At 35.4% G+C, this 14,887-nt stretch overlaps 1 protein-coding gene across 3 annotated transcripts in view; it reads right to left on the reverse strand.

The window, feature by feature from the left end:
- Positions 1-2,523: 2,523 nt before the first annotated feature.
- The window catches only part of AIMP1 (aminoacyl tRNA synthetase complex interacting multifunctional protein 1), a 30,717-nt gene continuing 18,353 nt past the window's right edge, over positions 2,524-14,887 (reverse strand). For all 3 annotated transcript variants that reach the window (XM_019804932.2, XM_011231140.3, XM_034671416.1), the window contains exons 6-7: positions 11,753-11,921; positions 2,524-3,423 (exon numbers count right to left, since the gene is read on the reverse strand). In XM_019804932.2, the coding sequence (XP_019660491.1) occupies positions 3,257-3,423; positions 11,753-11,921 (336 nt within the window). In that variant the 3' untranslated portion in view covers positions 2,524-3,256. The remainder of the gene's footprint in view (positions 3,424-11,752; positions 11,922-14,887) is intronic.

Below are 14,887 nucleotides of genomic sequence, written 5' to 3' on the forward strand. Positions count from 1 at the left end.
TAGGAATCTGGGGATGTACTGTATGGTGACTAACATAATACAATAAAAAAACATTAAAAAAAAAAGAAAAAAGGAAAAGAAACGTCAAAAAAAAAAAAACCATCATTAATACTAAACTAGTCAAATGGCATCAATGAACAGGGATGGTTACTATCTAAATATCAAAAGAACAAATTTCAGTGGGAGCTCGTGGGTAAGAGAGAAAATTTCAGTAATGCAGTAAGGAATATCTCCAGCAAGGGAAGATACACTACACCTGGTATAGAGGGACAATCAGGTCTACTGAAAAACAAGGCCCAGTCTCCTGGGGCTTCGTATACACTATGTAATGTTCTGAACAAGAATTCAACTTCTTTTTTTTTTTTTTTTAAAGATTTTATTTATTTATTTATTCGACAGAGATAGAGACAGCCAGTGAGAGAGAGAACACAAGCAGGGGGAGTGGGAGAGGAAGAAGCAGGCTCATAGCAGAGGAGCCTGATGTGGGGCTCGATCCCATAATGCCGGGATCACGCCCTGAGCCGAAGGCAGACGCTTAACCGCTGTGCCACCCAGGCGCCCCAAGAATTCAACTTCTAAGGATATCTCAAGACTGGTTTCTGGAAAAGGAGCATCCCTAGCATAAACTGGTATCAAAATAATATATATTATATTCTAGGAGTTGTTTTAAGTACTCTGTGGTTACTAACTCCCACAATCTTCATAACTCTGAGATAAATACTTTATTATACTCATCTTAAATGAGGGGAGTAAAATATATAAAGGCTAAGCAGTTGCCCACGCTTAACACATTTAAGTTGTAGACCCAGGAATCAAAACTAGGTAATTTGTCTTCAAAACTAATACTAAGCTCTATGGATATGTTAGCATCTCTGAAAGTCATCTACAGATGCAGGTTTTTGAAAGTGCAAAGCCAAGGGCCAAGACTGGGACCTGGTTAAAGTCACTAATGTTGCTCTATGGGGCCCTATCCACACCCTTTATTTGCTGACATGCTATTAAACTACCATGAGTTGCTTTGAGTATTTTGTAAATTGTCTAAATAGGAATTTACATACTTTTAAAAAGCAACAATAAAATATCTGTTTGGTGGGCACTTAATGTTCTTGTATCTATACAGTACTTAATGTTCTTGGTAAAAGCAAGGCAGGGGGAAAAAATTTCAATTTTATATTAAAATCAACATGTACTCATCTCAAAATAATACACTTGGAATTTCTAAATGTAAGAAAAGTTAGTACTCCCAACATTCACTGCAAGATAGTACGCCAACCTTGCATAAGAAAGCATCTTGGGAGAGGGTCTACCTTTTTTTTCCTGGTTTATTTCACAAAACATAAATAGAAGTCAAGAGGCATCATCTGTTTAGGCTGTGACCTAACACCACTTCTGCTGAAACCCTTAAAGGGCTGAAGACCAAAGCCAAAAGGTTTATGTCCAGTTCACGAACAATGCCATTTTTGTTGTTAATTCCATAAGAGCTCTCTCATCCCAGCAATACAAATCAAATTATTTTTCTATAAAAACGATGTCTAATAATGGGGCTGCATTGATAACTTGATTGAGTGATGCTTTATGTAACTTTAAAAACTGGGAATTGGGCGCCTGGGTGGTTCAGTCAGCTAGGCGTCTGCCTTCGGCTCAGGTCATGATCCCAGGGTCCTGGGATAGAGTCCCTCATGGAGCTCCCTGCTCAGCTGAGAGTCTGCTTCTCCCTCTACCCCCTCCCTCCCGGCTCATGATCTCTCTCTCTCAAACAAACAAAAGCTTTAAAAAAATAAAATAAAAATTGGGAATAAACATTTCAACTACCTAAGTAGTTGAAACATTCTTTAATTTATATTAGATTTAAAGAAATTTAATATAATTGGGAAAATTGGAAAATACAGAATCACAAGACTTTGTCATAGTCTTATTTCCAAAAGAATAATATATCCTGAGTACAAAATAACTTCCGACATTCACTTGTGTTTAGTTGTTAACAGTTGTTATTAATGCTCTGTTAATATTTAGTTTTTCAGAAAGAACATAAAACTGGACTACCAGAACTCCATGGACTTCAGCAAACGAAATTTAACTATACCTTTTAGAATCTGGCATGCAGGGTTTTACATTTTTTTTGTTTTGCTTCTCCATTAGAGGCTATAAACAGCTAGAATATTGTGTAATTTTTCTTTTAAACAATATCTACACTCCTACCTCCACAGATGTATTTCTTTTCAGTAGCCCAAATCATCAGTCATCATCTCAAGGTTGGTGAACTTGAAAGCTCCTAATTCCTAAGTTAATTTTCATTGTTCCTATAATATCTGTTAAGATGAGTGAAAAATAGGCATTTGACACCTTAATATATATGTATGTTAACTTTGATAACAATTTTTAATATACTAACAGTATGACAGTACATGAAAAAGCAAAATATATCCATCTTAAATGCTCTTCTAAAGTAACAACCTACAAATAATCTTTAGTTAGGTAGCCAAAGAATCTTTATAATCACCTAGAATAAAAAAAGTAGACTGCTGCTTTTACATCAATTTATTGGAAACTGCATTGGAAACACTTTGCAATATATTTATTCTTTATAGTTATTCAAAACTTATTACTAATTATTTTGCTAATTCAAAAGAAAAAGTTCAGTACACAGTTGAAAATTTCATTCTTCTAAAAAAGTCACCTTAAGTATACAGGTCTGATACTCTGGTAAGCGATAGCAATAATGTTCAGGTGCCACGTCTCCTAGCTTTTATGTCTGGCTTTCTAGAATCAACAGTTGGTCATTTTCAATATTATTACAATATGACCAGCTAATAAGCTTGACAAAAATTCTAACTTGTCATTTCTAAAAAGGAGAAGACATTTATAATACAGATACACAATATACTAAAAACCAAGGGCTTAAAATTTCATGTATCATGTGCCTACAAACAGGAAACTAAATTTCATCTAGTTCAAGTTATCTAAATGTATCAAGAAAAACAATCTGCTAACCAACATCCCTGCTAAAAAATAAATCATCACAAAACATGGGTGATTTCCTTCCTACATTATAAAGGAGCAAAAACCATAGGTAAAAATGTAGTGTCTCTATAACCGATTAAAAACAATATATACCTGATTAAAAGACTAGTCAACTCTATAAGAGAAATAACACACAAAAAAGCCAGTTATATTTAAGGTACAAGTGACAAATATATTTCTTTTTATTGTTATTAAAGTCTTCTCCACTGCAGTTCAGTAAATGAAGCATTTTATTTTATTTTATTCCACTGTTGGTCATCGTTTGAGCCCTACACACTCCCTTCCCTTTCACCTCAAAGGGAGCTCCTTTGTATGTAGCCACACACTCATCATTAGTAAAGAGATCAGGCTGGATCTGCTCCCAAATCTTCTTCTTAGGATTCAGTTCCTTGTCAGGCTCTCCTATGGGGGGAAAAAAAAGTTACATAGCTAACATATCAAATAAAATTATCCATAGAGACTTCTAGTGAATTGTCTAGGCAACACTTTCTGAGCTTTAGACCTGACCAGAATTTTAACACTTACTTTTAACGTATATTTTTATGATGTCATCAGTTTATATTTTTGATTGATAAAATAATGTCATTCCTACCATGGCTTTTCCTTTGACATGTTTAATTGTGATGTTTAACGGACACCCTTGCAGTTTAAGCTAACTTTTTAAAATAAAATTCTCTCCTAATAATGACTTGAGCCCCACTCGTGGGAGGATCAGCAGAACCTGCAGGATCTCATTGAGAATTTATATTCTCTATTATAATTTTGTTTATTAAAAAATTTGTGTTTGTTTCACTGGAAAGGAAATATGATGCTCAGTTTTAAACATTAAAAGTGTACAAGTGACTTTGTTAAAACAAAACTAAATATGTACACACACAAAAAAATATTTTGTCATTTACCTACAAATGTGAAAGATTATTTTTTACTCTTGTAATAAATATTTTTGCAGGTAATACAGCTAAAAGAATTTATTCCCCAAATTATTGAAACAAAAAATATAAGAAGACTCATTTTGTCACTATATTTACAGAAAAACTGAAGAGATGAAGAGCATAATTTAATGCATTATATTTTTTACATCTGGCACAAACAGCTTATGCTTTACTCTGCTTCAATGCACAAAATAAATGATAAGATTGCTGCTACAGTGCTTAAAGATTTCTTATTGATACCACAGAATGGATTAAATGTTGAGATTATCTAGCTAAATATAGTAACTACTTTAGGTTTCATTTGCTGCCCATTCCATTTGGTGAGATGGAAAGAGATAGAAAGGGTTAGTAAGGAGACAAGGACAAGCATTTGCTAAAAACAAGAAACATATACTGTTGCATACAATGCACACAACACTCTAATTTTAAATATAAGGAAACTGGTGTTCAAAGAAGATAAGCTGCTCAAAGTTACATGATCAACAAATTATGATTTGACACCAAAACCCTTGTTCTGCTAGTATAGCATCTTGGCTCCTGAAAAACTATTCTTCAGAAAAGAAATAACATTCGTACATGTGGATAATAACCCATCCTCCCTCTTTATCATAACCCACACTAAAAGTTTATGATCAATAAAACACATATTGTAGACTACATCTGGTCTACTTACGGGCCACCACTACACCAAACAATCCCTCTATCTAATGACTGATAAGGAAGTAGAAAGTAAAGTTTAATGTAACATCATTTTAGTAGCTGGGGATGTTCAATAACATTTGGAATAAAGAAACAGTTCGAGAAACAATGAAGAAAAGTAACATATCTCTTAAGCATTAGTGTGAAATAAAATTGTTTTCCCGGAGGTAATAAGAAGAGCTTTTCTGAAGTCTAATTCAGTAATGATAGAAATATAACTTTCTAGATCTTTTCTAAAGTGACTACCGAGTTCAAATCTTCTGGAATTACTTTAAACAGAATCTTTTAACATTACTGGAACTAACTATATTTTATATTCTGATTACATCACATTACCTACATTGGTTTTTATTCTCCACTCATACAACGGAACAACAAAACTGAGCAAATTAGTTGTCCACAGTGGTTTTGTTCTTTATTAGCCCTTCAGAAACTGCCATGAAACTGGCAAGAACATACTAAACTATCCTCATATAAGCAGGTTTTCAGAGATGACAGAATAGTTAATTGAATGATGTATCTACTTCAGAAGAACATACAATGAAACTAAAACTGAAAGACTATTATAAAAGATAAGGATTTTTCTTATTCTTTTAAGAGCATCTGTTTGCACAATAGAGAACTAATAAACAGAACAGAAAAATATATCAATATGTAAGTACCTATAAGATTTTTATTTTTTTGTTTCTAAACTATTCCTTAGCCTACAAACATAATTCTACTTTGCTTACACACAGATCATGTGGGGAAGTGGGCATTCCAGAATTCTAGAAAGCTGGAGGCAGAGATACTATTCAGGGAGGCCTGAGAACTAACTCTGAATTCCCCTAGCCCCTCCCCCACAAAAGATGTTGCCAACTGATAATGGATTAATTCAAGAAGCAGAGCATCCCAGATTTGTGTGAAAGCTTCTTATCAAGAGTACAGATTGTATGGGTTCTTACTAAACGCAGACATAAGTCCCAAATACAAATAAGCTGTGATGCAGCACAAAACTAAGCTTCTCAGATCTAGGAAGATATTGACATGTATAGAAAATCATATTCATAATACATAACACATAGTGCTTACTATGGGCTGTCAGTACACTAAGTGCTTTACATATGTTTACTCATTCAATCCTCTCAGTACAACTACAGAAATACTATTATTTTTTTTTTACAGATGTGGAAATTGAGGCACAAAGGTTACAGCTAAGAACTTAAAATATCAGTCAGGTAGCTAAGTGTTTCAAAAGTTAAACGTCACAAAACCCACACAAAATAGGTACCATTAAAAACTCCTTCTTATAGATAAAAAAGATGAGCCTCAGAAAGGTTCCCAGGTCACCCAGCACCGTGAAGTCAAGATCTGAAGCTTTAACTTCTTAACTAAGACTAATAATTTTCCAGGAACAAAGACTTGAACTAAAGATAAACTAGAAACTACTAAGAGGAATCTCTAAAGACTGACTTTGGCTTTCAACACACCAGACTCAATTACCTGGACACTCTGAATGTAGTTGTGAGACTTTAATCAATAAATGAAACATGATACTTGTCACATTATAACTGAATATAAATTAGAGTTGAAAAGTCTTGGATGCAGTATTAACTTTCTGGCTCACTCAAGATGTTTTTCAATAATATACTATTTGGTAGGGTATAAAGCTAGTTTGAAATGCAAGTTCAAATCACCTGCCATGAAAAACATACCTAATATTTTAAACAATTGTGTTTTAATGAACTATATTGTCCAGAGAAGTCTTTCATCATTCCTGTGTATTACGTCCTTCTAATCATATTTTCCTGTTTTCCTTTTTTTTTTAAACCTTTTTGACATGCCTATCCAAAGAAGTTAAATGGTATCAATAAAAGTTCTTAACCTAAAAACTGAAGAGCCCCTGAAATTGCTAAACTTATGCCAATAATCACAATTTGGAAGTGGTTACACATAATGTAAGAGAACTAATCCTTCGGAGACTATTTTAGGCCAACTCATTGTAAACAAAGCACAGAGGGAATAGGAAATAGTTCAGAAAGGAGTTTGTACAGATGTAAAAAGCTGTGACCACCTTCTTAGAATTTAAAACCTACAGAAAGCAATAAATACAAATTCCAAAGTACCAGGCATTCACAAGTCTGGAGTAAAAATCAGTAACTTCATTTTAATTAGGCCATTCTTCTACACAGAATGCTCACTGATGATCAGCTTCTCTTTGATATCCACCACGTCCATAAAAAGCCTAGCACTAACTGAATTATTTTATGTTTGATTAAGTTTTTGAGATATAATAATTGTAACTATTGCCAATTGTGGCACAAAAACTGAAGTATAACTTTGGAAATAGAAGTCAGTTAATTTGGGGTGCCTAAGAGGCTCAGTCGGTTAAGCGTCTAACTTCCACTCAGGTCATGATCTCAGGGCCCCAGCATCGAGCCCCGTGGCAGGCTCCGCTCGGTAGGGAGTCCGCTTGTCCTTCTACCTCTGCCCCTCCTCCCACTTGTGCTCTCTCTTTCTCTCAAATAAATAAATAAAATCTAAAAGGAAAAAAAGTGAATTAACTTTACAAAGCTAGTCAGTAGAGATAAGTGGTTTGGTGGTTCGAGGAATAATCTTGAGAATAATGAAGCAGATGCTCAGGCCTGTTCTCCAAATACTGGGGGGAGGGGGCGGTTTCCATGTTTTACTAGTATGTTTCTTTCTGCCTGTCATTAACCAATTTATTGAGTTCCTATTCTATGCCAGGCATCTTTCTAGATGCTAGGAATACAGCAGTGAATAACCACCATAACAAAAAAACCCAGAAATCTCAATTTCAGGATGCTTACATTTCTGTGTAGGCAGACAATAAATAACATATAGTACATTAGATGATAAGTGTTTAGAAGAAAAAAAACATTTAAAAGATTTCAATAGGATGAGGAACCAAGTCATGTAGCTAACTGGGGAAAGAGCCAATGGCTCAACTGGAGTCATCAATGAAGATGTGTGGAGTACATGAGGTAAATGGAGATAACGGGAAGCCATTAGAAGAACTTGGGCTTGTACTCTGGGTCAAACGAAATGTTTTTTAATAGTTCTGGGCAGAGGAGTAATATAATGACTAACATCAATCTCCCTGCTATCACTGAAAATAGATGGAAGAATGGCAAGGGAGATCATTTAGGTTTTGACTTCCCAACAAGAGATGTTGGCACAAGGACCAAAGTGGTAGTGGTGTAGATGAGAATGATTCTAGATAGGCTCAAAAGGTATAATTACTACGATTTTCTTTTTCTTTTTTTTTTTTTTTTAAGATTTTATTTATTTATTTGACAGAGACAGAGACAGCCAGCGAGAGAGGGAACACAAGCAGGGGGAGTGGGAGAGGAAGAAGCAGGCTCCCAGTGGAGAAGGGAGCCCGATGCAGGGCTCGATCCCAGGAACCTGGGATCACGCCCTGAGCCGAAGGCAGACGCTTAATGACTGAGCCACCCAGGCGCCCCTACTAGGATTTTCTGAAGAAGATATGTGAGAAAATAAAAAGTTGAGAGAATGGAGTTTTTGTCAGATAAGATGGGAAATACTATGGAAAAAGGGAATTCTAGGGGAAAGATGGGGATATGTATTCTTCCTTGGTATATGTTAATGAAAAAGTCTAGTAGGCAGCTAGATAAATGACTGGATAAAATAGCCAAGAAAATGAACATGGAAAGGAAAACAGAAGAGGTTAAGTGTGGAAAGAAAAAGAGAAGAGGGCAAAGACCAAGGTCTGGGATACTTCCATGTTAGGAGGTCAGGGAGGTGGGAAAGAATCAGCAAAGGAGATAAGGGCAGCCAACGAAGGGCAGCCAATGAGAGGACCACCAGGAGAATGCGGTGCCAGAAACCACGTTAATTAAGAAAAAGACTAAAAACTAACCATGGATATTTAGCTACAGAGATTAATTCGTGATCTTGATCACAACAGTTCTGGGCAAATAATAAGCAGAAAAACCTGACTGAAATGGGCTTTGGAGAGAAGAATCAAATATAGACAAGTTTGAAAAATCAAATTTAGACAACTGTATTTTTTAATAATAAATGGATCAAAACATTCAACACTCTTGTATATATCAGACATGCTCTGTGATTAACCATTAATTACATTTATTAATAAGACAATATCAATAGAAATAAGCATGATCTTGGAAGTTAAAAGTCTGAATACAAATTGTCATTTATTACTAGACAAAACAGTGCATTGTCAAAAAGTGGCTGTCACTGCCATTGTCTTCTATTTGTTCTTCTATGATTGTCAGGCTATTTTTGCTTGGTGCTTCAGGACTAGTTACCACATTTAAATACTAAAATGCATAGCTTCACACATTGAAAATTTAAAAGTACTGGGTGGTGAGGGTTTCTAGCCACTGTTATAAAAATATCATTTGGCATTTTCTAAACTCTATGTACTTTTTGGATTTATAGTTGGAATAAACAGTTGTTAGGGTAAAAGCCTTTTCAAGGCCAAATAGCACTTCAAAGGTTTGAGCCCCAATTGCAATTTTTATACCACACTTTATATAACATGAAATGTAAGTCTCCAGACACTGAACACATCAAGTGAACATCAAAATGTACCAGCAGACACCTTAAGCTTTAAAATGTAAAACAGATGCTGAAAAATAAAGCACTGATAAATCATGGCTCTCACTGGAAAAAGAAAAAAAAAAAAAGTGAAAGTAATGGCCTGTTGCGTAAAATTAACTGTTATTTCCTTTCAGATTTACGGCTACAGAAGCAACTGATGTGGAAGCGTAAGGAAGATGAGTATTAACAGACCTCGCATCCTAAAATTTATTAATTACTTGATGTTGTTCACCTTGGTTAAGCTATTATACGTGACAAGAAAATAACTTCACGGGCCATTTTAAAGGTTAGGTTTTTGGTTTTTTTCACTCTACAACTATTTCTCGTACCTTCTCCACAAATCCATGTGCTGAGGCACAAGGGGAAACTATGAATTTTCAGGAAACATCAGACTTTGGAACAATGTAAATATAAACACACAAATAGCTAAACGGACAGATTAAAGACTATAGTGAAGACAAGAAATCCATATGGGGCTATAAGCATCTCTAATGCTACGTCACTAACTAAAGAAAATCTTTCAATTTACTCAACAGTAGCATTCAGATAAACCTGATTCAAGTGCTGAAATATTACCTGTTAATTCTTTGAGATAAGGGAATGAAAATGGTGATAGAAAGAAAAGAATTATAAGCCTTCATTAATGAAATAATCCATATTAATTCACAACAAACAACAATCAGCAAACAAAAATGCTACAGTATTAGAAATTCTGGCACATGTATTGTTTGATCCCCTCACTAAAATCTATATAACCTTAAGCAAGTAGCTAAATTTTCTTGGGCCTCAAACCAAATCTGTAAAACAGTGGGTTATAGTAGATGATTTCTTCCAGTTCTAGGCATGTAACTCTATAATTTACATCAGAAAATAAAACTTAAAGAAAATATACTAAATCTTAAGTGTTTAAATAGAAAGGAAGGCAAATGTTAACTTGGAAAGGTAAACAGAATTTCCTTTTTTTAAAAATGCCTGCTGAATCTTAAAAGGAAAAGTTTACTTTTATTTTCATTCTATTCCAACTTAGTGAATAAGACTTCTCAATAGAATTTCAGGTTTGTCAGGTATACAAATGATGATTGATCCCCAAGTGTGAGATTTGGGGAAGTGTTTTGATACTGTGGTAGCACAGTAATTATATGCTCCCAGGACCAAAAGCCATCATGCTGCTTTAAGAAATGATTCTAAATGGGATTTTCCCAAAACCTAGTTTAATGAGAAAGTCTTAGAACACAGACCATTATCGTTTCCACTCTACCAAGGTTCAAGACATACATCCAAAGTCAGATACTTGCTAAACAACCTCTGCATTTTTTAGATGAGTCTACTTTTGATTAGGAGGGTGGAGCTGAATTTCAAGAAAACTAACCCATGCTTTCATCCGTATTTTCTATCTTAGTCCAATGTTAAAATCCTTCATAACCTAGTATTTTATCAAACACAATACAGTTAACATAGGATTAAAAAAACAGGTCCATCTAATCACATCAGCCTTGCTATTAAAACTCAGCTGTTTCTGTAAATATATCTCCAAATCAATTCTAACTTTTAGATCTGATTCTCCCTTTTAGCCTAATTTACTTCTACTTTCCCCATTATTCTAATCAAATGAACAACCTTAAATTAAATGCATATCTTTTGATTTCTAACTATTTCTACCTCCTTTGAAAATATTTATTCTGGATCTGACAAGTTCTCTTTCCCTTCAATGACCTATTTGAAGAAAGTTTTTCACACATTATGAAGCTTCGTCTGTCTCAGGAGCATTTTACCGGAGAAAACAAGCAAAATAAAAAGCAACTTCCTTTGAGATTACTACAATAAATACAAGTTTTAACTCAAAGTTTTTCCTTTATATCCTAAAGTAATAGCATATGCAAGTACATTATTAGATGGACTTTGAGAATTATACATTTCTTCCCCGTGTATGAACTTTTCTTCTTTTTGTTTTTCTGTGCTGCATTCTGAGATAATCTATAGCTTCAAAGACTCAGCAGCACATTAATTAGTTCTCTATCCATATCACACTTCTGCTATATAAGTATTATTAGCATTTTCCCTAGACCAAACCCTCTCTAGCATCTTATGCAATGTATGCATTCATGGGGAGGGTGATGGTTAGATGGTTGTGTTTAATGTTCGAACCGATCTCAAGAAACTCAATAATAAAATCTCAATAATAATGGTCACTTAGGGTAAAGTCCTGAAGTCATACATAAGATTGATTTTAGGGGCGCCTCGGTGGCACAGCGGTTAAGCATCTGCCTTCAGCTCAGGGCGTGATCCCGGCGTTATGGGATCGAGCCCCATGTCAGGCTCTTTTGCTATGAGCCTGCTTCTTCCTCTCCTACTCCCCCTGCTTGTGTTCCCTCTCTCGCTGGCTGTCTCTATCTCTGTCGAATAAATAAATAAAATCTTTAAAAAAAAAAAAAAAGATTGATTTTAAACTAAACATTAGAAGAAAACAATGGTTTCCAAACTGTTTTAAATAATGACTAATAAATACTTACCAGGAAAAGCATCAAAAACAATTCTGTCTCCAGGAACAGACCCATGAGGGGGTGCCAAGATTTCAACCTTCTCAGGTGAACTAGCACACATCACCATTGCTTGAGATACTACTCCCCTCATCTTTGCAGGTTTCAGGTTACAAAGTAAAATCACCATCCGATTTTGCATCTGTGTGAAACATAAATTGGTGATTAAAGATGTACAGAGATTTAGATGATTACACCTAGAATACACGGAGGTACATCTAATATGCTGAATAGAAAATGTTCTATTTTTGTAGACGCATCATTGTCTCTGTGTCCAAAATTTTTTATTGTTGTTATGAAGCTGTACATAAACACTGAACAGAAATTCCACAAACTGACAGCACGTTATAGTTAAAGGAGCACAGGCAAGACTTTTCAGTTAAGTAAGTTTTAGACTGAAACAGATTTGGTTTTGAATTTAGCTGCCATGTACTAGCAATGACGTTATATAAAGTTGCAGTGTTTTTCCTCACAAAATGAGGAAAATGATACCAAATTTAAAAAGCCAACTCCAGGATTAAATTGCAACATGCATGTAAAGCATTTAGTTTAGTATTAGCACTAAAATAAATGAACAATCCTTTTTCTCCCTACATATTTGATCATTTCCAATACTATGCAAGATCCATTTCTTAGTTTAAAAATTACTCTTGGGACTCTGTCACTCTCGGGAAGGTACGGAGTGGGAGGATCCTGAGCTTACCTAGTCCCAAGACACATCAATGAATAACTACATCCACTGCAACTAACTCTGAAATCCACCTGAAGACGGACAGAATTGGTTATCCACAGCTAGAGAGAAGACAACATTGACAATGATAGAAAGAGTGGAGACCAGTTAGGAACCTTGGCAAATAACCACAAACAGGAGGGATATCACAAACACAGAGAAGTGAGAGGGTCAGATGGACCCAAACTGGGAAAATGAGTCTTCACAAGATCTGGCTTTGAAAATCAGCAGCACTTAACTCCAGAAGCTTTAAAAATCAGCAGGGTTTAACTGGGAAAATGAGGGGGTGATGGTAAATTGAGTCTTCACACTGAAAAGAGCCATCACTAGACACAGTACAAAAGCAGCAGTTTGGAAAGTGCTTGCGGTATATGTGAAGGAGATTTATTGACTAATCTTAGGACACGCAGGAGGGGCAAAGATCTACAGAAAATATCTCTGGGAAAGAAAGAGGTACTAGAGGACGTCATTATTCTTCCCCTCTGCCCCCTAGATGGCCTGAAGCTTGCAAGAGCCAATGCTATCCCTCTTCACCTAATTTACCACCAACCCTACATGCCCCCCACCCCAGCATTCCCCGCAGCCAAGTACCCCCAATCTACCCTTCCAAAGGAGATCCTACTATGTCAAACACAGCAGGCAGGCAGGGCTTAGACCACTCCAAAGCGACAACTGCCCTGGAAAGAAGGGGACCTTTACACCGGCATAACCACAATTCCTGCAAGAAATCCTCTTGTAGGCTGCACAGGGAGCAAGCTTTGCCCTTCGTATGCCTATAGCTGTTGCAGAGGCTAACTGCAGACAGTTAAGATGAGTGCTGGCCCACCAGTGAACTCACAAGCCCCTCAACAACACTGCAAGGAAACCCTGCCCAGTGCAAGAACAGGCATCAAAGAAAGTCATTCTAGCCATAAGCATACTCTCAGTCAGAGCAATCTTGAAAAAGAACAAAATTGGAGGCATCATAATCCCAGATTTCAAGATATACTACAAAGCTGTAGTAATCAAAACAGTATGGTACTGGCACAGAAACAGACACATAGATGAATGGAATAGAATAGAGAGCCCAGAAAATCTACGACAAAGGAGGCAAGAATATATAAGGGGAAAAGAAAGTTTTTCAATATCTGGTGCTGGGAACATGCAAAAGAATGAAACTAGACCACTTTCTTATACTATACCCAAAAATAAACTCAAATGGATTAAAGATCTAACTTTAAGACCTGAAACCATAAAACTAGAAGAAAACAGAGGCAGCAATTTCTTTGACACAGTTCATAGAAACATTTTTCTAGATAATATCTCCTCAGGCAAGGGAAACAAAAGCAAAATTAAACTATTGGGACTACACCAAAATAAAAAACTTTTGCACAACAAAGGACACCATCATCAAAACAAAAAGGCAATCTACTAAATGGGAGAAGACATTTGCAAATGATATATCCCACAAGAGATTAATATCCAAAATATATAAAGAACTTATATAATTCGACACCAAAAAAACCCCCACAAACAAGCCAATTAAAAATGGGCAGAGGGCCTGAGTAGATATTTTTTCAAAGAAGACATACAGATGGCCAACAGATACTCTCTACTTTTTCTTTTAATACTTACCACTATTTAATATACTATATATCATGATATTCTGACTCCCTCACGGGGTTGTAAGCTTCACAAAGGCAGGTTTTTGTTTTTTGTTTCTTCCCTAAATAGATCTACCTATCAACCTACCTATCATTTTAATTCACTGCTATAGCCCTTGTCTAGAATAATTTCTGGTACACTGCAGGTATCCAATAAATACTTGCATCTGAAAGTATGAATGAATGAATGAACGAATGAATGAAAGTGGGGAGTTATCCACATTCACAAAGCCAGTAAGCAACAGAGTTGGCAATGAACAGAGAAGCAGAACTATTTTAATGTTAAAGTCCACAGCCTTTGCAGGATCTCCAAAGCACCATGGGGCAGAGGAAAGAGACAGATAACTCAAATTACTGTAGAAGATGTCTTGAAAGACCAAATTAAAATCATTACTGCCTAATTTTTTCCACTGTCATTGGAAATACATAGGTGTGTGTCTATACACGCATACACACACATATTTTAAATGCCTAAGTAACAACAAAATACTAAATATCCAGTTTTTAACAAATAAACCCATTAAAAATTACAAGTTTAATCTCCATGAGCCTCTCTCTTCTTTTTACTTCAAGCATGAAAATATTTCTTATTAAAAAAAAAATCTCACTTTAGATTGATGCCTTCTGGGTTTATATAACAGTGATTTTAAAAAATCAAGGAGTAATAAAATTCCATGACAGAACAATGATGATAAAAATATTTATAATGTATTATACATAAAATACCAAACTAAC

This window comes from Ailuropoda melanoleuca, chromosome 11 (genome assembly GCF_002007445.2).
Source record: "Ailuropoda melanoleuca isolate Jingjing chromosome 11, ASM200744v2, whole genome shotgun sequence".
Lineage (NCBI taxonomy): Eukaryota > Metazoa > Chordata > Mammalia > Carnivora > Ursidae > Ailuropoda > Ailuropoda melanoleuca.